At 55.7% G+C, this 26,180-nt stretch overlaps 3 protein-coding genes across 17 annotated transcripts in view; 2 read left to right on the top strand and 1 right to left on the bottom strand.

The window, feature by feature from the left end:
• Positions 1–7,228, top strand: CAPS (calcyphosine). 2 transcript variants are annotated; one of them, XM_036111953.2, is made up of 5 exons: positions 1–135; positions 5,776–5,885; positions 5,960–6,137; positions 6,276–6,482; positions 6,557–7,228. In XM_036111953.2, the coding sequence occupies exons 2-5, from the start codon at positions 5,803–5,805 to the stop codon at positions 6,656–6,658; spliced, it is 570 nt and encodes a 189-aa protein (XP_035967846.1). In that variant the 5' UTR covers positions 1–135; positions 5,776–5,802; the 3' UTR covers positions 6,659–7,228. The 2 variants fall into 2 exon arrangements, with proteins under 2 accessions (XP_035967846.1, XP_077913130.1); XM_078057004.1 differs by lacking the exon at positions 1–135 and adding an exon at positions 1,093–1,229.
• Positions 988–4,353, top strand: VMAC (vimentin type intermediate filament associated coiled-coil protein). Its single transcript, XM_036111954.2, has 2 exons — positions 988–1,229; positions 2,419–4,353. The coding sequence occupies exons 1-2, from the start codon at positions 1,039–1,041 to the stop codon at positions 2,735–2,737; spliced, it is 510 nt and encodes a 169-aa protein (XP_035967847.1). The 5' UTR covers positions 988–1,038; the 3' UTR covers positions 2,738–4,353.
• Positions 4,625–26,180, bottom strand: part of RANBP3 (RAN binding protein 3) — a 56,584-nt gene continuing 35,028 nt past the window's right edge. For 3 of the 14 annotated variants that reach the window (XM_078056931.1, XM_078056963.1, XM_078056973.1), the window contains 13 exons: positions 26,106–26,177; positions 21,002–21,067; positions 20,171–20,263; positions 18,850–18,968; positions 17,588–17,707; positions 15,560–15,663; positions 14,320–14,398; positions 13,082–13,184; positions 12,404–12,528; positions 10,823–10,943; positions 9,321–9,463; positions 8,628–8,808; positions 4,625–5,031 (listed from right to left, as the gene is read on the bottom strand). In XM_078056931.1, the coding sequence (XP_077913057.1) occupies positions 4,892–5,031; positions 8,628–8,808; positions 9,321–9,463; positions 10,823–10,943; positions 12,404–12,528; positions 13,082–13,184; positions 14,320–14,398; positions 15,560–15,663; positions 17,588–17,707; positions 18,850–18,968; positions 20,171–20,263; positions 21,002–21,067; positions 26,106–26,177 (1,466 nt within the window). In that variant the 3' untranslated portion in view covers positions 4,625–4,891. Of the gene's footprint in view, positions 5,032–7,154; positions 8,523–8,627; positions 8,809–9,320; positions 9,464–10,822; positions 10,944–12,403; positions 12,529–13,081; positions 13,185–14,319; positions 14,399–15,559; positions 15,664–17,587; positions 17,708–18,849; positions 18,969–20,170; positions 20,264–21,001; positions 21,068–26,105; positions 26,178–26,180 lie in introns of those variants that run through there. The other 11 variants (XM_078056940.1, XM_078056975.1, XM_036120702.2 and 8 more) reach the window with 8 other exon arrangements.

The raw sequence follows: 26,180 nt of genomic DNA, 5'->3' as shown, positions 1-26,180 counted from the left end.
GAGGGGCCGACAACAAGCGTGCAACTTTATTGAACACCGCGGACACAGACACGGTCGCGCGCACGCGCCGAGTCGGGACTGGCGTAAAGGAAGCGCGCGTGCACCCCCAGCCGCCTTCAAGAACGAGAAACTGAGGTGAGCCAGAATCAGTGAAGGCAGATCTCACTAGTTCCAACTCAGAAGGTCCTAGGTTAGGAAAGGTTGACGCCCGGAGGTGGAGCCTAATCCAGGGGCGGGACTATGACCGGTACTAGGCCTATCTCCAAGCGCAGATTCGGGCGCGGGGCGGGGCTCCACTTGATAGGAGCAAGATGTAACCCTGGGGCGGGGCACAGCGCAAATGTGACCACTCCCAGCGCCAGGATCTGCGTGAGTCTGGGGGTCTGAACCGCGTGCGACTATTTTGGGGCGTGGCCAGGTTCGAGGGCGGGCAAAGGTACCGATCCCAGGGCTAGGATTTTACGGGACGCCACTCGTGCTCACCTTGTGGCTGGCTTGTCCAAGCCCTGGGACGGAGGAGGTCCGCGCTAGACTTGGGGGCGTGGCCAGAGCCGAAGACACGCCCCGAAAAGGACTTGGCCGAACCGGAGCTGTGCGTTTGCTTAAGGGGCGTGTCCGTGGCCTTCCGGGTGGATCTGAGAGAGGCGAAGCCTGGGGCGTGGCCAGGCTTGCTGGGCCCCCGGACCCGGACCAATGCTGCCGGTGTTGGTTTCTCAGTTGGGCGGGGCCTGTCTCGAAGGAGTGACCAGTCCCGTTGCGGGAGCCTGAACAGGGAGCGCCATCGAGGACTCAGGCCCACCTGGGGGCGTGGTTTGTCAGAACCTTGGCCAATCTTAGAGTTAGGCCGGGCTCAGGGGCGGAGTCTCGAGGTGCCGGGACCAGTGAGGGTGTTTGGGTTTGAGGAGGGCGCGACCCATCCTGCCGCGGCCAATCGCGCCGAGGCCCTGAGGGGGGCCTCTGGGGGCGGGGCCCATCGGGGGCGTGGCCAAGGGGCGTGGCCGGGGCCGGTTCCGGGCCGCCGGGGACAGCGCGGGGGCCATGTCGGCGCCGCAGCCGCTGCAGATCCGCGAGGCGAACGCACACCTGGCGGCTGTGCACCGGCGCGCCGCGGAGTTGGAGGCGCGGCTGGACGCGGCGGAGCGCACAGTGCGCGCCCAGGCCGAGCGCCTGGCCCGCCACGACCAGCAGCTGCGCGCTGCCCTGGACGAGCTGGGCCGCGCCAAGGACTGGTGAGGCCCGGGGCCGGCCGGGTGGACTTCTGGGAGGTGGGCGGAGGCGGAGCCGAGATGGGAAGGGGAGGAGAGGCGCGGGAACCGCGTGCAGTCACGTGTAGGCTGGACTACTGGTGGGATTGAAAAAAACGAACACCCAAAACCTCGAATTAGTCACCACCATGCAAAGTTAAGAGGTGTCACACAAGTGCGGATTTCTGACTTAAAACAGAACCCATTTTTCCACAATGCAAAATCGGCTCTTTCCGAGTGGTGCAGGGGTCACCGACCTCCTAGGCACTGAGATCCATGGCAGGTTCTGGAGCAGGGGAGGATGGGATCATACCAGCCGTTTTTGAAGAACCCCTCTAGTTTTGAAGAGGCGCTGAGGATTGAAAGGGATGAGACAAGCGCCCAGGGAGGAGGGAGATCAGGGGCCCAGGTGGGAAAGGAGCTGGTTGGATTCATTCATTCATCTTTACTGAGTACCTACTGTGTGTCAGGCACTGTGCTGGGCGCTAGAGCACGTAAGTGAGACCTACTAGCACAGTCCTTAGGCAGGCACATCACTAGGCAGTTACAACATGGGGTAGTTGGGGTCGTGATGGAAGGGCACATAGGGTTGAGTGGGCCTAGATGGAAGGCTTCCTGGAAGAGGAGCCATCTAAGCTGAACAACAAATAGGAAAAGATGTAGGGGACAAGGGAATTGCAGGGGAGCGATTAGGGAGTTTTCGTCTTCTTTGGCTGCCATTACAGAATACCACAGGCTGGGGGCCTTAAACAACTGAAATTTTCTCCTCACAGTTCTGGAGGCTGGAAAGTCCAACCGACAGATTCAGTTCCTGGTGACAGATTCTCTTCCTGGCTTGCAGATTGTCATCTTCTTGCTGTGTGCTCACATGGCCAGAGAGCAAACTCTCTGGTGTCTCTTCTTACAAGGGCACTAATTCTATGAGGGCCCCACCCTCATGAGCTCATCCCAAAGGCGCCATCTCCAAATACATCACACTGGGGATGGGGGCTAGGGGTTCAACATAAGATTTTGAGGGGACACATTCAGTCCATAACAAGGGGGTCTTGAAGCAGTGGTGAGGAGCTTGGCATTTATCCTGATGGTGATGGGGAGCCCCGGGAAGTCAGGGGCAGGGAGGAGGAGAATTGCTGGTCCCTCAGTACCATAACTGCCCTGTCTTGCCTTCTGCCAGTGAGCTTGCCGCTCTCCAGGAGCAGCTGCTGACCTCCGAGGCCACTGTCCGCAGCCTGCAGGCTGCTGTGCGTCAGAGGGATGAGCTCATTGGGCAGCTGCAGCCCCGGGCGGAGCTGCTGCAGGACATCTGCCGTCGCCGGCCGCCCCTGGCCGGGCTGCTGGCTGCCCTGGCGGAGGCTGAACGCCTGGGGCCCCTGCCAACCAGAGACCCCAGCCACCCACTCCCTGGTGGGCCCAGTCCACGCCTTGCCAACAGTACTGGGGAAGAGGAGGACAGGGACCACCTCCAGCCTGCAGTGTTTGGGACCACTGTGTGAGCCCTGGAGCACAGATTTCACAATGGAGACAGAGTTCCACTGCTGTGGGTGTCCTCGGGGGTCACCCGTGTCCCAGAGGGGACCCCGTGGCAGAGCCATAATCCTTTCCAAGCATCAAACCTGCTAAAAAGTCATAGGTTTCAAGCAGGCAGCCCAAGGGCCAAAGGCATATGGTTAGCCTGGACAGGTTTTTTTTTTTTTTTTTAAGATTTTATTTTTAAGTAATCTCTACACCCAATGTAGGGCTTGAACTTAAAATCCTGAGATCAAGAGTCGCATGTTCTAGCAACTGAGCCAGCCAGGCGTCCCTTGTTTTGTTTTTTAAACAAAACTTTACATCAATCAACTTGTTGAAAAATTGGCAACATTTCACAAAAACCCGGACTTCTGGCTTCAGTCTTGGCCATGCCTGCTTGGATCTGAGCTCAGGATACCCTCTTTAGCCAAAGTGTGAGGTCCAGTTGGCTCCCTCATCTCTCTTAGGGCTGGATGTCTGGCCCCTGAAGCATCTGAGTTTGAGATCTCTCTTGCTCGTGGGGGCAGATGTATCAAGTTTTTCTCCCCCTTTTCCCCCTGCCCTGATCTTCGTTCCTTCTGAAGCATCCCTCATCCTAGGCTAAAGCTTTTTCTTATTCTTCATCCCAGACCAGAATTGGGAATCTGAAGCCTTGTGCTGTTTTGCAGTGGCTGTATGAAGATGCATTTTGAATCCTAGATTCTTTCCCCTAACTCTGTCCTTCCCTCAACGTTTAACCCAGAAGGGAGAGCGTGCGTGTGAGACATGCTGACATGCTGGCGGCCAGGCTGTGCTGCCCCGGGGAAAACTCAGGCATCCCTCAGCCTTTCCACTGGCTGTTCCCTCTGCTTAGACTGCTCTTCCCCCAGATGTCACATGCCCCGTTCCTTGTCACTCAGATCTTTGCTCAGATGTCACCTCCTCAGGGGGGGCCTTCCCTGCCTACCTTATTTGAAGTAACCCCGTCCCCTGCTCTTACCCATTCTGTTTTCTTCACGGGACGTCCTGTCATCAGAGTGTAAGCTACCTGAGGCAGGGCTTTTCTTCATCGCTAGCGCCAGGTGCACCCTGGGGCCTCGGTAGGAACAGGATGGGGTTTGTGGGCCCTGAAGGGAGCTGGGGGCCCCTAGCACATCTGATGAGGCCCCAGCCAGTTCAGCTTTTGTAGCAAGCAGCCCGCTCCTTTTTTATATTCCCTAGAGAATTTATTTTTAAACTCCTTATTTCTATGCTGCCCTTCTTGGCCAGAGACATTCAGGGTGCTATTATTTTTTAAATCAAACCAGGGAACCCTGTGCCTTTCTCTGCCCAGCCGAAGTGCCCAGCCTGGTCCCACGCTAGCCCTTTTCCCACCTCCTTACTCAGGGAACTGTCACACCAGGAACCACTGAGGGGCAGGGCCCATTTTGGCCTGGAAAGGTCGGGGTCCGTCCCCAGCCCTCAGGATGGTGCAGCCTGCCTGCCTGGCATCTAACAGTGACCCCTCAGTGCAGTAACAATGGCCCCATTTTCTCTGGATGAATAAGGGGGGCTGCTTGTACGAAGAGAACGCAGGTTGAGGCCTGTCTGAGCTTAAGAATAAATCGGATGATTTCCTGGCCTTGGTCCTTCCTCCTTTCTTCCTGTGTGGGGGCTGGAGAGGTGGCCCGGTGGGGTCCTGCTGGGCAGGGAGACACAAGTGACAGTCACAGGCACTGGTGTCTAGTCTTTGCCGCCCAGGCTGGCCCCATTTTATAGCTCTGGAAAGTGAGGCTCAGGGGGGTGAAGTACACCGGCCTCGGGGTTGGGAGGGCCTGGGCCACTTCCAGTTTCTGGAGGGGTTACTGTTAACATTCTGATTCTCTTCAAGATGAGGAGATGCCAAAACAGAGTTACAATAACTATGGTTATATTTTACACTTTTCTATGGAAAAAACTGATTTTTGTAATCCTCATGAAAAACACAATGGAGTAGTTCTCTGCCTACTCGAAGAGTTATGGACTGCAGTGAGCCACCAGAATGTCACTGCAGTTTCTCCTAACACTGACAGTGTCTAAGTCCAGGCTTTGAAAAGCCTCTGGTGACCTCTGGGTCTCTGCAGCAGATGGGTCCCCAAACGGGGTCCACGTTTTAGGCCCTGGGAAATCCAGCGTCATTTTCAATCCTGTCGTTTGGTGTAACGCTTAGTCGATGACTTGATCAGAGGCCTTCTGTGATGATGGCCTCGGTGCTTCTTGGATGGCGTGGGGGGCCAGGGCCACTTCTTCGCTTGGTACTGCAGTCCCCTGGCTCCCCCAGCTTGTTAGGAGCAAAACCACCAAGTGTTTGAGAACTGAGAAACCAACCACCGAAAGACCCACATCAACAGAAATCCCACACTGGCCCCTGAATAACTACCAGGAACTGCTTTGTCTGACTTAATGCTGAAACAGTCTGTAAGACTGCTGCGTGCTGGCTCAGCCACACTGGTCTGAACACCAAGCAAGGGGACCCGTGGAGCCCAGGGAGGGGAGGGGAGCTGCTCCAGGTCACATAGGAATTGGGTCTTAAGCCTCCTCGGCATGGCCTTGCCTCTCTCCGTCAGGGACGCTCTGGCCATTTAGGGCTGTGGCCCACCCCTCCTCCTTGTGGCCAGGAAGGGGACCACCCCCAATCCCCGTCTGGGTCTGGCTCTATCCCAGACGTGGGCACTGTGAGGCTGGGAGTGAGCAGGGCAGAGGGTGGGCAGTGGGGCCAGCAAAAGCACTGGCCTGTCCCTCTTGGCCCTGCCCCCTTGCCCCCCGGGGCTGTGAGGCCCTGGCACAGTGTGGGTTACAGCTGGGGCCCCGCCCAGTCTCCTGAGCCACCATCCCTTAGCAACAGGCTTGCTAGGCAGGACGCGCTGCCAACGCTGGGCAGAGTGGGCAGGAGCCAGAGGAGTGGCCGTCTGGACTCCAGTACAGTTGAAGGCCAGGTGAGCAGGTAGCTGGCCAGGGCAGGCTTGCGGCACCGGACCACAGCCTGGTCAGCCGAGTCGGAGTCCTTCCTCGAACTCTCCTCCAGCCAGTTGCCCAGCCAGCCTGACCCGGCATGGATGCTGCGGACGCCACCGTGGAGAAGCTCCGGGCACAGTGCCTGTCCCGAGGGGTCTTGGGCATCCAGGGCCTGGCCAGGTGAGCTGTCCCCTTGAATCTTCTTGACCCCCAGCCCCAGGGGCCACTTTTTAACTGCACCCCACGCCCCTCAGGTTTTTCCGCCGCCTGGACCGGGACAGGAGCCGATCCCTGGACTCGGGGGAACTCCAGCGGGGCCTGGCTGAGCTGGGGCTGGTGCTGGACACTGCCGAAGCGGAGGGCGTGTGCAGGCGCTGGGACCGTGATGGCAGCGGGATGCTGGACCTGGAGGAGTTCCTGAGGGCCCTGCGGGTGAGGCCCTTTGCCCTGCTGTCTGGGGGGTGCTGACGAGCTCTCCGTGGGCTTGTTGGTGTCAGCGCTGACCCTGGATGCCTGGAAGCCCTGGTGCTCCGCACTAGACCCCCCCAGTCATGACCTGCTCCTTTCCAGCCCCCCATGTCCCAGGCCCGGGAGGAGGTCATTGCAGCTGCGTTTGCCAAGTTGGACCGCAGCGGGGATGGTGTGGTGACCGTGGATGACCTCCGGGGGGTGTACAGTGGCCGCGCCCACCCCAAGGTGCGAAGTGGGGAGTGGACCGAGGAGGAGGTGCTCCGCCGCTTCCTGGACAACTTTGACTCCTCTGAGAAGGACGGGCAGGTGGGTGCCCACAGACACCCCCCACCCCCTCTGCCCGGGTCTCTGGTCCCTACTTAGAGCCTGTCTGCCCCCAGGTCACGCTGGCTGAATTCCAGGACTACTACAGCGGCGTGAGCGCCTCCGTGGACACAGACGAGGAGTTTGTGGCCATGATGACCAGCGCCTGGCAGCTGTGAGCCGTGCACATTTGCTCAGCCAGCCCCGCCCCCGTAGCGTAGGACCCCCACCCTGGCCCCCCCGAGCCAGGGCCTCTCTCACCTGGGCTTCCAGCCAGGCAGCCCCTGAGGTGAATGCCCCAGGACTGGCTGGATCAGGTCTCCGAGGACCCGGCTTGGCCACCAGGTACAAGTGGGACAAAGTTTCCAAGGATGGGTCACTGGCTCAGGACCCCAGGGAGCAAGGCCCTCCCTGTCCATGCTGTGCAGACTCCCCTCCCCCCTCCCCCCAGGAGCCACTGTTTGCAGGGAAGCAAACAGCTCTTCTGTGAAGCAAAGCTCAGCAGGGAGGCGGCCAGTCTTGGAAGGCAGCCAAGTTTGGTCACCTGCCTGGACGTGGAGTGTGGGGCAGGGGCCAGGGGCCCGCAGACAGGCCAGGTGGCTCTGGGAAGTGGAGGCTGTTCCTGGCCAGTCTGTCTGGCTTCCTGAGGCCCCTGGGGCATGCAGGAGGCCAGGGTTTTAGTTAAAAGTTTTAATGTAGTTCCCAAATACATTTCATATGACAATCTTACATAAATGTTCCAAAACACATGGGCATTATCTGGTTTTACTTGTCACTAGTTGGCTAAGGCTTAAAGCAGAGAAGTGTGACTGGATCTGCTGGGAGGGCCTTTGGTGTCTTCCCACGGCTCAGGCTCAGGCTGCACACAACCGACCCGAGGTGTGGGTGGCACAGCTGTGGAGACAAGGCCTTCCGCTCACCCCGAGGGCGGGGCTGGGCACTTTGCTCGGAAATCCCTCGGAGCCCTGTGCACAGGGCCCTTCTTCACAGGCCACCCCAGGTGGGTGAAGCCGGGCTGGCTCCTGGCCATGCTCCAGGGTGGTGGTGGGCACGGCACCCACTCCTGTGTGTGCTGCAAGTGTGGGAGACGGCCGGTTGCCTGGAACCAGCCCCCTGCCCCCTCCGCCTCTCACAGGGGCCCCTGGTCCTGGATGGTCTTGGGGCAGTGACGTCGTCCAGGGCTGGGCAAGGAATGGCCAGCAGCAGGAAGGTTTGCCTCTGGATGCCAGATGATGGGTGACCGACATGATGGGAAAAGGCAGGAGGGTGGGTGGAGACCCACCCAGGTCCAGTGACCCTTTTTTAGATAAGCTCTTTCCAGGTCTGGGGCCCAACACCTCAATACCCCACGACTGGGCCTGGAGCAACCCTGGGTGGGGAACAAAGTGGGGGGGGCTGACTCCCAGCACAGCACAGAGGCCAGGAGCCCAGGGGGGAGGAGGAAGATGTGGCCCAGGACAGAGCTGCACCCACTCAATGCACAGGAGAGTCTGAACCTAAGAAACCAAACACAAAGCCTTGGGGGAAAAAATCTAAAAATATAAGCCCCAAATCAGAGTGTGGGAAACTGGAAATACGGTAGTTAACAGAGCGTCCAGCAGGCCCAGTGTTTATACTTGTGTGGACAGACCCGGTGGCCTGGATGGGCGGCGGCAGAGAGGCCGGGGACATGAGGAGAGAGGGGTGAAGAAACAAGGTGTCCCAGTCCCAGTGAGAAGCCGTGACAAGTCTTAATGTGCCATTTCAATTCAAAGGAGGGGAGGGAAGAAATGTTCTTTTTCGTTTTGCTCATCAATATGATGAGGTCTCGTGTCCCAAACCACATTCAGGCAGTTCCCGAGTCTGCTTCTGAACGGGACATGCGGATCCGAACTGTGGCCAACCCAGCGGGGAGTGTGGTTCCCGAGCCCCGCGCCTCCACACTGCTGGCGGGGCGGGGCGGGCGGGCGGGCAGACAGACGGACAAAGCAGCAGGCTCGTGGGCAGCCGGCTCCCGGCGCTATGTGCTTCCGGCTGTCTGCCCCTCCCCTTCCTCGCCAGCACCTGTTGGGAAGCAGCGGCCTCACCGTCAGGTCCCCACCCTGGGTGGAGCCCCAGCCCCTTGGGTCAGGCTCCCCATCCCCTCCAGGGCCGGGACCACTGGCTCACCGCCTCCAGTGGCCCCCGATGGAGCCAGGACGTCCTCGTCACTGTCGTCCTCGTTGGACGGGGCTGCCCCAGGTTCAGGGGCAGGCATCTTGGCTTCCTGCTCCTGCTCCACACGGCTGCGCAGGGCCAGGATGCGGTGGTGCAGGGCTGCATACAGCTGGCCCGTGTCCTTGGAACTGGCCTGGGGCAGGCAGAGGGAAGTGGTGGGTTGGAAGATCTCTTGGTCAGGGTGGCTGCTGCCCTCCTGTGGTGGAAGCCATAAGCCCCGGGCTGTGTCTGGGCCAGAGCCCGACCCTCTCTCCTCAACAAGCTCAGGGACAGCAGACTGAAGCTCCTGGGGCCCCAGGGACCGTTCTTCCCAGCGGCTCGCAGAGCTTGCAGCTGGGATGGCACTCGGTGATGCAGGCCCACTCCTGTCTCTCTGCCACCGATCCGTCTGGACACTGGCCGGCCTAGAGGCCTCCCTCTTCGCTCCATGGCCCACACCCTCAGAGTGCCGACCGCTGCACCACAGAGCACCCCCCCCAGAGGGGCAGGACTTAGTGCAGGCCCACAGTGGCCTGACTGGGTGTGCCCGGGAACCTCCCTCCTGTGGGAGCTCAGGAGGGCACAGCGCTTGTCCAGGGCTCTGTTCAGGCACTTCCTTTCCCCAAGAGGTCGGTAGTAGCCTGTCCCGGCCCCAGGGCTACTCACTGAGATCAGGAAAACCTTCACGCCCTGGTCCTCAGTGTCCATGGCTGTGATGCGTATGCTCTTTTCACTGGCCTTGTCGATCTGCATCTGGGCCCAGAGCTTGGTGTTGAGGATCAGTCGCAAGCTGCCCTGGGTCCGCATCACTGCAACCGACAAGGCCACTCAGCCCTGGCCCCTGACCCCCACCCCACAGCCAGCTATGAGAACGGACACATTCTGGAATGAAAACACCACAAGGGTGAAATCCCACAATTCTCTCAAGGTCCACATAAGCTGCCCACCAGTCTGTTGAGCCACAGCACCCCCCACACTGGGGGCCAGCCCTGTACCACCCAGCTCCCCCATGGCCACGTCCATCACGGGGAGATGCCAGGATGGTGGCTCCCTTGGAAGGGGGATGATTAGGTTGGAGGCAGGGCCAGAGAGTGACATTTGGGGGCTGTGTGCACTTTCTTTATGACACACTGTCTAGAAGTTGATGCCCCGATTGGCCCCACTCACAGGCTGAGCCCAGCCCCTACTCTGCAGTTTGCTTAGAAAAAAGGTTGAGGCCCAATGGCTGCTTAGAGCTCCCAAGAGGGAGACAAAGACAGACCAAGAGCAACATATGGTGGAGAAAAAGAGGGTACAGACCTTCTTCCTTCTCCGGAAGTACACATCACATCTACCCAAGGCCGCTGTCAGCCTGCCTGGTTTATCAGAGCTCATCCTCCCCGCAAGTGCCCTGACCTTGTGGACATGCTGACACCTTGTCTTCCCACCAGCCCACTTCTCCCCATCCCAACCTGGGCCCCCAGATGGCCCCAGACGGAGCAGCATGGGCCAGCTCAGGGAGGCTGCGGGGTGGGGTCCTGGGCTCCAGCTGACCAGATCTCCCTGTGTCCACTCCCCAAGCCCTCTGTGCCCATTGGGCCCACCTCCGAAGCACACGTGGAGTAGCTGGGACAGGCTGGGGGAAGGTCTATGACAAGGACCACAGGCTGTATAGGGCTGTTTGATTTCTTATTTTCCCTTTCCACCATAAAACCACCAGCACTTTGATTATTAGAAAACAAGTCCAAGGGGCGCCTGGGTGGCTCAGTTGGTTAAGCGACTGCCTTCGGCTCAGGTCATGATCCTGGAGTCCCGGGATCGAGTCCCGCATCGGGCTCCCTGCTCGGCAGGGAGTCTGCTTCTCCCTCTGACCCTCCTCCCTCTCATGCTCTCTGTCTCTCATTCTCTCTCTCAAATAAATAAATAAAATCTTTAAAAAAAAAAAAAAAAAAAAAAAAAAAAAAGAAAACAAGTCCAAGAGCTGCTGAGTTGTTTCATCTACTGTCACACTCACAAAGAGGAGAGTCACAGAAGAGCTGGCAGCGAGAGCCTTGGGATGGGGCCTGCGCCTACAGGCCGCCAGTGCTGGGGCTCTCCAGTGGGGACCTGCGTGGGGATCCTGCCCTCCTGGGCCTTGGGAACTCTGTGCCATCCCGGGCCCTCTCCAGAGACCCCGCACTGCAGCTCACCTAGTCGGGACTGGAGCGTCCCGTCATCGGTCGATGCCATGTCGTTGAGCCTGAGCAGCCCCCGGCCTCTCTCCACCCACGACTGCGAGGCCTTGTCAAAGACAAACAGCTTACACTGGATCTGGAACACAAGGCGGCCCTCTGGGTAAGCGGGGCCCTGGCTGGGTGGACACTGGTGTGGACAAACCCTGGGGAGCCTCGATCTAGCCTGAGTGAGCTACTAGGTAGGGGTCAGCCAACGATGGCCGAAGGGGCACATCTAGCCCTTTGGCCAGTTTTGTGTCCTGTCCTCCACCTAAGATGAATTTTATATTGTCAGAGGAGCACGAAAGAATCAGGAAGGAAACGAAGATAAAAACCAGATACCCATGAGATACCACCTCGCACTCGCTAGGATGGCATCACAAGCCAGGTAACAGCAGGTGCCCGGGGGGGCGGGGGGGCAGGCGGTTGGTGGACAGTCAGTTCACACACGGCTGGGGGGAACGACACATGGCGCGGCTGCCGCGGAAACGTGTCCCTCACAGTGTTACGTGTGGAATCGCCGTGCGGCCCAGACACCCCACTCCTCAAGATCTACCCAAGAGAAAGGACTCGCATCTGCACACACCAGCCTATACACAATGTCCACGGCAGCACGATTCACACTAGCTAAAAGCTGGAAACCTGAATGTCCCTCCACGCACGTCACTCGGTGCGGCCCCGGGGACGGACCCCAAGCCCACGAGGCTCAGGAGGGAACCAGACACAGAAGGACACACGGGGTGTGAGTCCACATGGGGACACGTCCAGAACAGGCTCATCCACGACGGGAAGGGGGCTCGCAGGGGCCGGGGAGGGCATGAGAGATGACTGCCGATGGCAGTTTCTTTTCTGGGGACTAAAATGTTCTTTTCTGATGGCGGTGGCAGCAGCATAACTACGTGAACGCACACTTTAAAGAGGGAATTCCATAGTATACGTGTTCCATCTCAATAAAGCTGTTCTATAGATAAAAAAAGAATACGCAACAGAGACCACGCCTGGCCCTTCAGAGTGTGCAGATCTTTACCAAGTCACTCTCTTCGCTTGTATGGATTTCACAGCAGTGCTGAGTGGGCAGAAGCAGTAGTACTTCTAAAAATGCCACATCAGAAACTCTCCAGTGCTCTACACATGCAGCTCACGGACACACATGCATGCACACAACAATGCAAAGCAGACGAATGAGGCCCACTGAAGTGGACGTGTTGCCCCAAGACGCAGAGGAAAGGCAGGGCAAGTTTGGGGTGCATCTGGGATCCCGGTTCCCTAATAAAACACCATGGGGTGCCAGTGTGACCAATCACAGCCGTTCATTCTGGGTGCATTTACAACAGTTTCTCCCCGAACTATCGAGAATGCCTCAAAAACAGATCCTTCTGCTCAAAAAGAAAGCGAGACTCGAAGTCCCTTAGCGCTCACTGAACTCTAGAAGCCCCGCCACAAGGTCCCGGAGGGTGGTGCACAGAGAGGCTGGGGGCTACGGCTGGCCTCTCACACCACCACCTGAGGGCCAGGAGGCCCACCGGAGCCAGATGCCCCCGGCCAGGCCCACCTCACCTGTAACACGTTGCTCTCCGCCTCCTCCCCGGTGATGACTTCCACTTTTTCCAACAAACACTTCCGTGCTGTTGCCTTGGTGTAGGCGGCTGCTGACTCGGCCAGGGACTCTGAAATGTTATTAGCTAAACGACATTGACTATTTATTTGCCTGTGTGTGTGTGTGTGTGTGTGTGTGTGTGTGTGTGTGTCACAGGAGACAGAACAAAGGGGTTGGCTCTGCCTCAAGGGTGCCGGCTCCTGGGACGTGGAACGGACCCCAAACGTAACAGCAATCTGGCCCCGGATGCTGTGGGGAGACCATCTGGGAGCTAGTAGCCAGCGTGGCTCCGGATTTCCCACTGCCATTCACTCGGTAGAGGACAGGAGGACAGCAGAGAAAGTCCACCCACAGAGCACCAAAGGGAAACTCCCCTCCCCCACCTCAGGGCAAGAAGGAAGAGAGGGACAGCCACCTCAACAACCCTATCCCCCGAGTCATCCTGAAGCGCCACGGCCTCTCTGTTTTAGGATGAACACGTCCCCTCTCTGCTTGCTCAAAACCAGCGCCCCTGGCTTTCCAATTCTGCCCCGGTGGCTGCCATGAGCTGGGGCCCATGTCCCTCCTGGGCGGGGGTGTGGATGGACAGTGCCCGTCACGTGGTACCCTTCCCACGAGGTGGTGGGACCGCAGTATACCTTTCTCGGGGGTGGTCTCCTGGGATGAGGACTCGGACCCGGACTCAGCAGCTGCATTTTCCCTGGTGGCATCTGAACTGACTTCATTTAATTTGGGTGGGCTCTGCAGGGAGACGGAAGCACACGGGGAGGAGAGCATGTTTGGGTGCTCCTCGTGGATCGGCCGCCGTGGAACAGGAAGCCCCTCTGCTGGGATGGCGGCTCTCGGCACCGTCTCCCGGGCAGAGGGCTTTTTTCTGCAGACGGCCTTTCCTTCACGGCTTTGGGGACCCACCCAGACCCGGCAGATGAGACTAGATAACCCCTCTGCAGGGGGTGCGTTCCAGCCTGGGGCCATCTCCACACAACGATCCTTGAGCATCATGTGGTGGTAAAACCTACAGAAAAGCGCCCTCACGATGCAGGCAGCTTGGCCCTCCCAAATCCACCCTTCTCTGCTCTAGACGAACTGCCCTCCGAGTCCCCAAGTGGGGCCTCCCCCGACATCTCGGGGAGGTGCGTGCCACCAGCTGTTTATCTCTGTGTGAGGCAGCTCTTGGACCACTTCGTTGTAACAGGAAAAGGACAGTATTGATGCTCGAGAAAAGCAGCAGGAAGCTCCTTAATGTAATGTAGACTGAGACAAAGACGGAAATAATGAAGTGGGATGAAACAGCTCCTTAACCACACTCACAAAGGACACAAAGGGATCCTAGGCATTCGACAGGGAAAGAAAAGGAACAAAAATAAGGAAGCAGGTAAACAATTCTAGAACCCCATCCCAAGCTGGCCAGGCTTTCTGGGAGGGGAGACAGCGTGGCCATGGTGCGTGCAGGAGACACCTGGGACACTCTGCAGGGGCCCCTCCAAGGCCACCTCCCCAAAGCCCCCTCCATGCTGCAGCCTCATGGTCAGGGACAGGGGTGCTGAACTCCCGTGGCTCCAGAGGTGGCTCAGCATTCCAGTCAGATGATTATCACTGCAGCTGGCCTCAGCCAGCAGGAAGCACGGCCCGACTTACGGGGAAGCCTGTCCTAGGACGAGGCTAAGCTAGCTGGCAGAGAAGAATGGCAGGAAGCTCCAACACCAGCTCCTGGAGAGCCTCCTGGGGCAACAACGCTGCCCCCAAGTCTGAGCGGGGTCTTCTTTCTCTTGCAACTGGAAGCATCCCCACTTCATAGGAGACAAGGTGGCAGCCACATGCACATGTCCCTTGCCCTGGGGCCCCAGGAAAAACAGTCCCCACAGGGGCCACTCACCAGCACACGCTCGCTCATGTTCTGGCCAAACACGAATTTGTTGCTGGCGGTGTCGGCACTATTGGTCGAGTTGTCTAAACTGAAGAGAAGGCATGCTGTGGGTGTGGGCACCCCATGGGAGCGGGGGAGGCAGCGGGCACACTCGCAGGAGCTGCACACACGTGTGCACGGTCAGAGTGGGTAAGGCAGAAAGCACAGCTGTGGGCACTGCTCAGCCTCCCCTCTGGGGGACGGGCCCGGCATGCCAAGGACAGGTGCTCACAAGCCTCGGAGCCAGGGGCCCACTGCATGTGGGCGGGCACTACGTGACATGCCTGATGGCCACCTGTCATCCCTGACCTCCTCGAGGCGGGTGTCACCATCGGGGTGCATGAGGACAGCGCCTGAGAGAGGCTGATCACAGAGGTCAGACCAGGCACCACCTACTTCCCCGAAAGAACCCACCAGTCCCTGGCCTGCACAAAGGAGGGGACACCGCCCACCCCTGGGCCACTGGCAGGTAACACTGGATGACCTTGGAGCTGCTGTCACCATCACATTTCGTCCAGTTTAAGATGTCACAGCTCTAAGTGCATCCCAATTTGGGAAATGCTGCAGTGCAAAAAACGTGTCTTTAAAACAATATCCAATGCACTTTGCTAATCAGGATCCAGGGAGCCAAGTGTGAGGTCACCAACATTCATGCCAGGCCTCTCTGAAGTCCATGCCCAGTTCTATGCACTCTACTGGCCTGTCTCCTAGGCAGGGACACACTTTCTCTCTGAAATATCCATGGGGCACCCAGGCCATTAGTGAGCACCACCACCAGCAGTGTTAACCACCGGCGAGCCCAATCCAGGGTAAGGGGTCCCCACAGGCCGGAACCTGGCAGGTAACAGGAGGCAGCCAAGCAGCCACTGGCCCGCTGGGTTCTGCTCTGGGCATGAGATCTGGGTGACAGAGGTCACTCTGAGGCCAAGCAGAACTTGGGTCCTGCCTTGTCTGTCTGTTGAAGCACACCATCCTGGCCACTCCACAGCTGTGCCCAGAGTGGGAATAAAGCGAGGAGCCAGGGGGTATCCAGGATTCTGGTGAAATCTGCTTCCTCCCACCCCCACCTCCATCCTGCCCCCCCCCCCCCCCCCACGAAGGACCAGGCTGGCTCCTGGTCCAGCTGCTGCCTCCTCCCCGGGCCCCAAGCTCAAAGCGATGGACGACCCTGGGCTGCTCTGAGGCTGGGCACCAGGCCCAAGACACACACCTGGAGCTGATATACTGAAGGAAATAGTTGGTCGCAGTTGGTGTTTCTGAACTGGGGTGTCCAGCATTCTCCATGTCAGCTACTTCAGTGTTCTCATTTGTTAACTGGGGAACAGAGAGGCAACACTTACTGCTCAGACAACCGCCTGTTCAGGATCTTTACAGCTCAGCCTGTCTGTACCCCTAGGCCATATGGCACAGCGTGTGTGTGTGTGTGTGTGTGTACACACGTACACACAGAGGTGGGGGGGCTGTAATCAACTTCACCATTTAACAGTTAAGATAGAAAAACAGTTCATAAGGCATCAGGAAACTTCTTCTACCTTGTTAAAAAAAAACAACAAAACCCTCAGGTTGGCATCTTATTGCCCTTTCCACCAATACTCTGTAATGAGAGGTCACAGAACGCTTCCAAATCTGATATTTTAAGGGGTTTATTATAAATATAATAAAAGCATCGTTTCTCGAGGGCTTCTTTTATGCTAGCTGACTGCCGCGCCAGCTCTGTTAAATATATCATCGAACCCTGAGAGGTGGGTATCATTCACCTCATCCTATGAGTGAGAAAGCAGAAGCTCGGGGTGCCAAGAGGTCTCCCCCACCGAGAAGCTGGCATGTAACTGTGAAACCACAGATCACGTGAGCCCTGGGCCTCCTTAAGATGTGGCCTCCATCCCAATTTCAAGGCAGCCGTCCCCCTAAGCTCTAGGAACAGAATCGACCTGACGGCCCAGGCCAGGCCCCTGCTCCCCAGCACAGGTGGATCTCAAGGCCCTTCATTCTCTTGTTTCCTCCTCCCTGGAGCGAGCAGCCCCCAAGGGACTCATTACTTTGGCTAAAGCCATGCAACAGCAATGCCTATTTTTCACCCCTGGGGATTTGTGTTTCTATTGGACAGTGAGCACCAAAGGAGAAAACAAATGGCACAGCCTGATGTTTTCTATGTGCCGGAGAGACTTTCATTCCCCTTTTTCAGGGTTTCTCCCCCTCAGCATCACTGACATGGGGGCTGGATCGTTCTCGTGGGGAAGCCGCCCTGACACCGTGGGCTGTTGGGCAGCATCCCGGCTTCCACCCACCGGATGGCAGTAGTACCTACACCCTAGTTGTGACAACCACAGACGTCCCCAGATGCAGCCACTGATGCTATCTCTCAGGCTTTTAAAGGAGCTCCTGCCAGACGAGCTGCTCTGCTGGAAATGGCACAGAGGGACGCTCCATCCCGGTGGCTGGAAAGGTAGTGCTGCTCCATCCTGGTCTCCCAGAGCGCCAGCGCACGGGGTCCAGAGCCCAGACTCCCCGCCACTGCCAGATGCTCTCCCCCCGACTCAAAGTCCCCAGACTACACCAATAGCCCTTGAGGGCAGCCAGGAGGGGACAGAGGCTATTGCCTCCGGTGGGAGAGAAAAATTCTTTTCCCACCTGCCCTACCTTAAAAAAATAAGGTAATAATTCTCAATTAAGGGTGACTTGGTCCCAAAGGGAACCCTCAGCACTACTAAGGGACACTTTTGGTTGCCACAACGGGGGGCGGGGGATACTCCTGGCACCTGGAGGGTGGGGGCCAGAGATGCTGCCCAGTATCCTAGAACACCCAGGACAGGCCTCCAACAACTAAGAATGAGCCAGTCTAAATGTTGCTTAGTGCCAGGACAGAGAAGCCCACGAGTTAGGCAACAACAATCTCTCCGGCAACGCTGAAAGCATCGGATCATGCTGTCTCCTTTGCTACGAAAACGCTGGTTCTCAGGGACAGGCATGCTCGGTTGCCTCCCTGTCCCCTGCTCCCGGGAGAAAGAGGGAGCCTGCCAGGGAGTGTGCCGGGAGTGGAGCAGTGCAGCATGGAAGGCATGCAAAACAAGAAGCCACCGGAAGCACCACGAGCCACAGGAGCCCACAGGCACATTCTTTGCCTCCACCTCCCCGCCCTTTGTAAGGAAAAGCGGAGTTCCCGTTGATGAACCCGGAGGAGGCAGAACAGACCGGGCTCTTGAGTGCCAGCGCTCAATCCAGGCCCCTGATCACACACCTTGACTCTGTCCCTCAGGTTCTGCCCGAACACAAACGCCTGCTGTGCAACTTGCTCTTTTTTCTCACAGTTTTCCTCCTCACAAGTATCGCTAGACTCATTTTTCTGGGGCTCTTTCTCCTAGTTAGAAACACAAACAAGACGACAACTGAAAAGAAGTGACAGGTTAGCCCCGAGAAGCGAGATGGGCCATCTCCCGCCATTCCATCTGCTTGCCGCCTCTCCTGTGGCGCGGGTCCCCGGGCGGCGGGTGCTGCCCAGGCCTGGCCTGCCCTCGCATCACCAGGGACGCGGAAGTGGCGGGGCCGGGCCGCTTCTCGGCCTCCTTCCAGCTCACAGCCGTGCAGCGGACCCGCTGCGCTGGCCGCCCTAGCTATCCAAGTTTCCCAGCAGCAGCAGGCTGCAGAGATGGTTCCTAATTTTAATTCTGCTAATTGGTTTGAAGGTCGGGGTGGGGTGGGGGGGCGTGGTGGGCTCAGGGATGTTCTAAAAATGAATTGTAGCCGATCATTTCTACCATGTGCGCTCCAACATCTCCGGGGAGTGTGGGGGAGGTGGAGGGTACAGAACCTCAGGCAGCAGTTTAGCTGCCAAAATGGCCGAGTAGAAATAAACACACACGTGCAACCCGGCTTTGTGTCCGGAAGCCTTGGTGTGGTGCTGCGACTCGCATGTCAAATCTGCCTCTGCCACCCGCAAACGCAGGCTCTTCAGAACATGCCCCTCATTTTTCAGCGGCTGGGCAATACTGCTAGCAAACACATGCTCTTGGCCTACGAAATCTCAGAACCCTAGACTTTGCTCAAAAAAAAAAAAAAAAATTTCTGAGCTGACCCCCCAGGCAGCTTTCTTCAGTTAGAACGGGCCCACATATATGAATCCCCGAGCTGTTCAGGTGTGGAAACAGGGAGGGGAGACATCTCTCCATATAAAACGGCACAAGACCTCATCAATGACAGCCATTCCTCCGGCCCTAGGGACGTCCCAGAGGCCAGCGGGCAGAGTGCCCGTGGGCACGCCAGCCCCACCCCTGCAGCGGGGAGGTGCTGGGCCCGGGCAGTGCAGCAGTCTGGAACGGCGGACAGACCATCCTTGGCATTCTAGCAACTATGGACATCAGCTGCCGTTGCGCACGCACACTGCTGAGCAAATCCAGAAAGCCTTAACACGGGCCCACCCTGGCGCCGCTCAGAGCAGGTAACTGTCCACACACTCAGCGAAGCTCCGAGAAGTTTCACGTGCTCCCTGCCCAGCAGACACACCTCAAGTGCTCGCACCTCATCGGAGGGACTTCTCCGTGCGGGGTTGTCGGGTGATGTCGCTGTCACGGCCCCCGTGCAGTCTGCTGCGATACTGACCCCGTTGGTGCCGCTGCTCGGGACTGCCGGGACAAGAGGACAGTGGGGGGTCACGGGGGTTTAGTGTGGGACCTCGAGCGCTCCCTTCTACCATTTAGACCAATTGTGTAATTTCTCCTTTTTAAAGAAAAGGATTTGGTATCATTACTGAAAGTCACAAATTCTTACATTAAAAAAACCCAAGCGAACCCAGAACTAAAACCTCACAGAAATGAGAATATCTTACTGCTTATTCCACAAAGAATTGTATGAATTTTCAGGGTACTTAGAAGTGATACTGCTAACTAAGGTACAAAAGAGAAAAAGAATATATATGAATAAGGAGCAATTATGAGTTTTATAAAACAAACTTTTACTCATAACATCTTGATTCTATGCACTTCGCCCTATGAATAGTTGAGATCACATGATGTGCACAGCTTTAAATCTGGCTGATTGGTTGGCATAGCTTATAAAAAAGCATTCCTGTTGAAACTCTTTAGAAATACTATTTCCCTCATGTGGGATGTTGGATTGCTTCTGATGAAGAATTTTTGAATTATAGGGAGAGACAAAGAGGAAGACAAGAAAAGGTCATTAGTATTAAGAAATTAAGGGTCAACTGAACACCACGACCTATGCAGAGATCATGGAAATATGGTTTAAGAGTTAGGTCTTAAGGGTGGCAGATGAGATGAAATTGCACACATAACCAAAATGACCCCTCAAGTCTCTCAGACACACAGGGCTGAGTTTTGCCTGCAAACGTGCTGGGATGGACTGGAGACCCTCGGGAGGGAGCCAGCTTTTATGAAGCCGGCGTGTGCAGAAAGCATGCGGTCACCTGGGCCTGCTGTCCTCCCTGGGCTCACCAGGGACTTAAAGGATTGCTTCCCCAGCACTCTATTTCTTTCTTTCTTTCTTTTTTTTTTTAAAGATTTTATTTATTTATCTGATAGAGAGAGAGAGACAAGGAGAGAGGGAACACAGCAGGGGGAGTGGGAGAGGGAGAAGCAGGCTTCCCGCTGAGCAGGGAGCCCGATGCAGGGCTCGACCCCAGGACACTGGGATCATGACCCGAGCCGAAGGCAGACACCCACCCAGGCGCCCCCCCAGTACTCTATTTCTGAGTGCATTCAGCAGATATGGCCAAAGTCACCTGTGTCGAGACACAGCTGTCCCGGCCCAACTTCAGGAATACTCTACACCCTGTCGTGCGAGCCTGGGCACCAGGGCCACTTCTTACCGGTCTGTGAGAGTGCCTTTGGCTGTGGGGCTTGTAACACTGCCGGGCGAAGCACACTCCGCTGTTGCTCCTTGGGCTTCTGGCTCGGCAGACCTGAGAACAGAGGTCGGCTTGCCCGCGGCCCTCGGACACAGTAGGCAGAAACACACAGCCCCGTACGGGCTCTCAGGGGCCTTCCGGAAATTAATTCATTGAGTATAGTAATGCTATAGGGGAACCAAGGGACAGCTGTCCTCAAGTGCTGGGCTCAAGGATCAAGCACAGATGGTGCAGGGAAAGCACAGAGCCAGAGGCAGCCCCCCTGAGTTTAGGACTCTGCTCGGGCTCACATAAAAATACCCTTTGCACCTGATTTTCAAAGTGCCACGCTGAGAAAATCCATCTGCCAAACACAAATTGGGCAAGAAGCACGAGAGAATGCTTCCAACTCTGCACCACTGCCAGGCCCTGCTCCCCAGTGGCACGCCACTGGATCATGGCCACTGTGCTCAGGCTTACTCTGTGGCATGCCGGGGCTGGGATGCTCTGGAGACATAGCCTGAACCAACTGTGTTATCGCTGGGCGCAGAGCCCCACACCAAGCCAAGTCTGCTCCCTCCTCAGGGTGGTGGAGGGCTCACAGAGGGGAGAATTTCCTTGGTCTGATGGGCTCCTTAAAGTGGCTTTCCAGTGCTCAGGTGCCAGGTAACTGAGATGACCTAAGAGAGCAGGCTGAGCCTGAAGCATGCCGGCTGGGCTGCCTAAGGCAGCTGTGCAAACAGATGCTGCAGAGGCAGGAAGGGTGTGAGACAGATAGCCCTTCCACTTTCCTCCTTAAAGGCGGGCACCTACCTGCACTGGGTGCCTGGCCGTGGATCAATGTTGGCGGCTTCAACCGGAATCCACTGCTCTTTTCCTCTACAAGCAGAAGACAAAGATAAAAAGCAAGCCTGCCTGGAGGTAGAGGTGGGGGTAGCAGCAAAGCTGAGAGGGTCAAGGGCAGGGGAAGACTCTAGGTCTGCACCTCAGTGGCCATGAGCCTGGAGAACCAGGGAACTGCTTCCAAGTTAAAACGAAATGCCGAAGCCCGGCTTGGACGAGGAGGAGCCAGGGAGGTGCAGGAAGTGCTGGCTCCAGGCAAGGTGCTGATAATGAAAGACCGGGGGGGTGTCGAAGGTGAGAGACAAAAGTGACAGTGAGTGCAAGGCTGGTCCACCCCTGGGCCACCTCACCCAACGGCTTGCCAGGAGCTGTGCCGGGCTCACAGGCCCTGGAGAACGTCAGGGAGCCACCCCATTAAGGCCCCCGGGACCGGTCTCCCTTTCTCGGAGGACTTGTCTGGTCAGAGGACGCATCTGTAACCAGGAGAAGCCTCCGTACTACCAGCACATGTCTGGGAAACGAGACACGTTCTGTGGTGAAAGATCAAAGGTGGCAGATGGCCAGCTTGCTCTCTCTTTCCGGATGTGCTTGGAGAGCTTCACCTTGTTGCTGAGAACACTGGAAGGCCGAGGACAAGGAAGGGGAAGGAAGCAGGGCGATGGCTCAAAACCTGGTTTCAACGGGGCCACTGGTCCATACTGGTCATGTGTGTGTGTGGGTGAGGTGGCTGATTTCATAAAGGGCGGGGAGTGGGGACAGTCTAATCTGCCTTGACAGGAAGGATCAGCATAAAAAGCCTTGTGACTCCAACAGTTAGGTCTATTCCTGGGGCAGCACAGGGATGGCAGCATTCTGGGCCACCAGAGGCAACCTCACTTTTGTGCTAAGGTCCTACTCATCTGAAAAAACCCTTGTCAGGTGCAGGGAACAAGATCAATACACACGTATCAATTGTGTATATCTATACGCTAGCAATGAACACTCCAAAAATGAAGTTATGAAAACCTGTTGTTCCATTTATAACAGCACCAAAGAGAATAGTACTTGGGAATACATTTAACAAAAACTCTAAAACATCGTTGGAAGAAAGACAAACAAATGGGAAAATGTCTTAGAAGATCACACAGTACATGATTCTATTTACATGAAACATCCAGAACAGGCAAATCCTTGCAGACGGAAAGTGGATTCTTGGTTGCCAGGGGCTGGGGGAGGCACGGGCGGTGAGTGACTGCTCATGGGGATGGGGTTTCTCTTTGGGGTGATGGAATGATCTAAAATTAATTGTGGTGATGGCTGCACAACTCTGTGGATACACTAAAAACCAACCAACTGTACACTGAAACAACACAAATGACTTCTCAGACCAAACTCTTGAGGCATAAAACAAATTCAAACAGAATTCTCAACGAAGCAGGAAAGCCTTCTTCCTGCTGTCTGGGGTTGGTCAGCCAAACTGATCTCCTTGGGCAAAAACAGGATTACAAAACTCTTCCCTGCTAGTTAGTAGGAAGGAGTTGAGTCCACCAGGCTTCCAAGGGCCTGTGTTAGTGGAGCTGGGGTCTCTCCCCTAAGAGAGTGGTCATAAAAACCAGGCTCAGGAGAATCAGACACCACAGATGCAGGGGAAGACATGCTGCCAGATGTTCCTTTTTAGGAGAGAAATACTGAATCACATTTCCAAAGCTCAGGACTATTCAGAAGATGACTGGCAATTTACAAGCATTAAAAAAAATTGAGATGAAATTCACAATTGAGATAATTTTTAAGAGGCCTCACAGCTGGCTTTGCAATGCTTACGTTGTGGCTACCGACTGACCTCCACCTCTCTGCTCTGTGCAGAGCAGCGCCGGCAACAACTGACCTCTGCAGCCAGCTTAGGCTGACCAGTGGCGGCGCAGGCGTGGATGATCACTGCCACGGAGCATCCGCTAGCACGGGGCCTGGCACCCGGCCCACCCCGCAGACGCACAAGAAATCACGCTGAATGCTGCAGTGAACAGATGACAGACAAGGCATGCCACACCTGTCATGGCAACTGAGGACTGGGGACAGAAGGAGCCCAAGGCAGCAGGGAGGTGTGCTCACAGGACAGCCAAGCCGAGGCGTGCCTGCAGGCCCCATCTTTACCAAAATAGACGCTCTCTTTTCATGGCCTCAAGAAACTCACTTTACCTACAACATGACCTGGGTGCAATGAAAAGCTGTTGCTGATGGCCAGAGCCCTAGCACACATGACAGGGTCACTGGGGTGCACGAGTGACTGGCCCGGTGTCTTCTTGAGGGCATACGCGTGCCCCGCTGTGAGCTCACTGGGGTAAGAGGTGGTTCCCTCTGAAGCAGCTTTCGCCCTCCTCCTAATCACATCTAAAGCAAGCGGGCTCCTTTGAGGGTGCTTTCTGCCCCGCCTTGGGAAGACCCCAAGTGACATCTGCGGGAAACAATGCTCACCCCCAGGGGAACTTCAACTTGGTGTATGCCAGAGGTTGAAAGGGCTCTAAGAGGAGACAGCCTGGCGGGGGCTGGGCAGGGGCAAGGGTGGTGCCGGGGCAGGTGGGAGGGTGCTTGGCATTTACACGGGCAAGGGGGGTACGTAGAGCGATGGGACACGCCCTGCAGACAAAGGGAGCCAGGTTTCTGTCAGAAAGATAGGTAGAATTAAGAAGCAGGGAGGCTCAGGTGAACCCTGTTGGTGCTGGATTGGAAGTATACATGTGAACCCAGGGTTACCCACACATGCAGACAGATATAGACAAAGAAACACGTGTACGTGTACACATAGGTATGTGCATAGGTACGGGGGTGTGTGAGAGTCCCAACAGTGGTGGGCTTGCTGAGCATGCAGATCTTGGTTTCTGGAGACCACTCTCCACAAAGAAGGAGCCCTTTGAGAAGGACCCCTGTGAGAGACGATGATGAGTCTGGAGCCTCTTGTTAGGACAGAAGAAAGTGCTTAAAAGAATAATGAGCCGTGGCAAAAGGGCACAGGAACCTGCTTGGTGGGACTCCCGCTAGCCAAATCTGGGACAATTAAAAGAAATTCTGTACTAATAATGACAAAATGTAAGCCGTTGACTAAAGCAGGAATCCATGCATCGATCTTGCTGTACAATATAACAAGGGGCTAAGTGGGGAGAAAGAATAGCTCTCTTACAGAACACCAATGAAGCGTACTAGTAACAGAGAAGGCAGGACCCGCCCCCCCACCCCCGCCTTTGGTGATGGATCGTCACAGTAATGACTAATCCGAGCAAGAGAACATGGGTGGAGGCGGACACTGGAGGGGAACAGTGAGAGGAATGGGCTTCTCTCTCCAGAAAAAAAGGGGATGATCTCACAGCGGAGAAACAGACAGAGCCCACTCTAACCAAGTGAGCCAAATTAGCCCCACAGGTACCAGGACAGGTAAGCACCACGTGCCACCTGGGACGGGGTAGCGTGAAGAACACAGCTTTGCTTCTGTGGAATTCTAGCCCCAAAGGCACTACTTGGACAGAACCACCAGGAATCACTGGACAAACCCAGACAGAAAAACTTCTCCAAATTCACTGGCCTATAATCTTCCAGGCCATAAACATCAAGCAAAGAATGAGGAAGTATTCTAGATGGAAAGAGAGATATGGGGTATATGATCTGGGATCTGACCCCTCTGCTATGAAGGACAGCATTCGGACGACTGGGGAAAATCGAATGGGTAAAGGGATATGGAAGTGCTTTATAAAATTCTTCCGTAAGTTAAAAATCCGCCCCCCTCCAAAAAAAATTAAAGCTAAAAAACAAAAGGCAGACAGGCAAGGACAGAAGAGGACTGATACGACTCCAACCTGCCTCAGGGACCAGGAAGTGAGGCTGCGTCGGTGCCCCTCAGCAGGCCTGGGAACCCTGTTTTCTCAGGGCGGCCCTGCTCTCAATGCTGCGGGATAAAGGTTTTGTGGGGCAAGAGAGGGGAGTGAGGCCATCACTCACAGATCTTAGAGGTGATGATGTTGAGATCTGTAATGGAAATTGACAGCACGAGGTGATCTAGACGTGCGGCTTCAGCGACTGGCCCCCTAGACCATAACAGGATCACCTCGGCTAACACCGACCCTACAGTTCACAGTGCTACTTGCTAAGCCAGCACTCCAGGGGTTCCCACGGACGCTGACACACCAAACTTCTCCTCAGGACTTAGTGAGGGGGTCAGCTCAAAACAGTTTGCTTTCAGAGTCAAAATGAATTCTATTGTTTGAAATGGTGCTATTGAACCAATCCCCTAAGTTATAAAAACACTGCCCTCCTGCCAGAGTATGACTTATCTCGCAATGCTTTTGAAGTCAGCAATGAATTTATATAAGGCAGATTGGGTTACAGAATTCGGGTGGTTGAACTTGCTCATTAACTCTTTTATGAGGAATTTCAGCCACGTGGGAGAAACTTTCAGGAAACCTTGGAGTTGGATCTCTAGCAAAAGACCAAAAAAGGAAGGCTCCATAGTCTTCAGAGGGGAACAAGCTACTTTACTTCAAGGTTTAATATGCTGTGATTAAACATGCTTACATATTTATCTGAACAGGTCTAAGTAATATTGATTAATGTGAGACTCTAATGCACAGAAAAGGGGTCTGGAAAATTCCATCGACCTCACACAGTTACCTTGGGGTGGGAGAGGGAGAGGGGTAGGCAGATTCTTTTACTCTATGTATTTCCCATTTGCCTTTTTTAAAAAGTGGTATGAACGTGTTACTTGTGTACAATTTTGAAAAACGAGCAATACACCTCTTTATAGTTGCTTTTTGTTTTTGGGAAAAAAACCCACAAAAACCAAAGAACAAAAAAATCAACCAACACCTTAAAGACTCCTTGTGACCAGGCCCTCCTGCGAAACAAAAAATAAGGGCTTATGAAGCTTGCCTCACAGTGGATTCCAAGTCTATGAGCTGAAGATTTGGGAAAACATTTAGGAACTGAAGAAGAATCCGGTTTTCAAATTGCCTATTCCTGTTTAAGATCTTATTTTACAATATCAACTGTTTTTCATCCCAGGAAACCCCCAGTGACTGGCAGTAAAAGGCAAAGGGACGTGAGGGCTCACCTGGTTCTGAGTCAGAATTGCCTGCAGACGGCTCGCAGAAGGTTGATGGCATAAAAACATTGTTTTTTGATACTG

This window comes from Halichoerus grypus, chromosome 1 (assembly GCF_964656455.1).
Source record: "Halichoerus grypus chromosome 1, mHalGry1.hap1.1, whole genome shotgun sequence".
Lineage (NCBI taxonomy): Eukaryota > Metazoa > Chordata > Mammalia > Carnivora > Phocidae > Halichoerus > Halichoerus grypus.
This window is presented reverse-complemented; position numbering and strand designations above follow the sequence as displayed.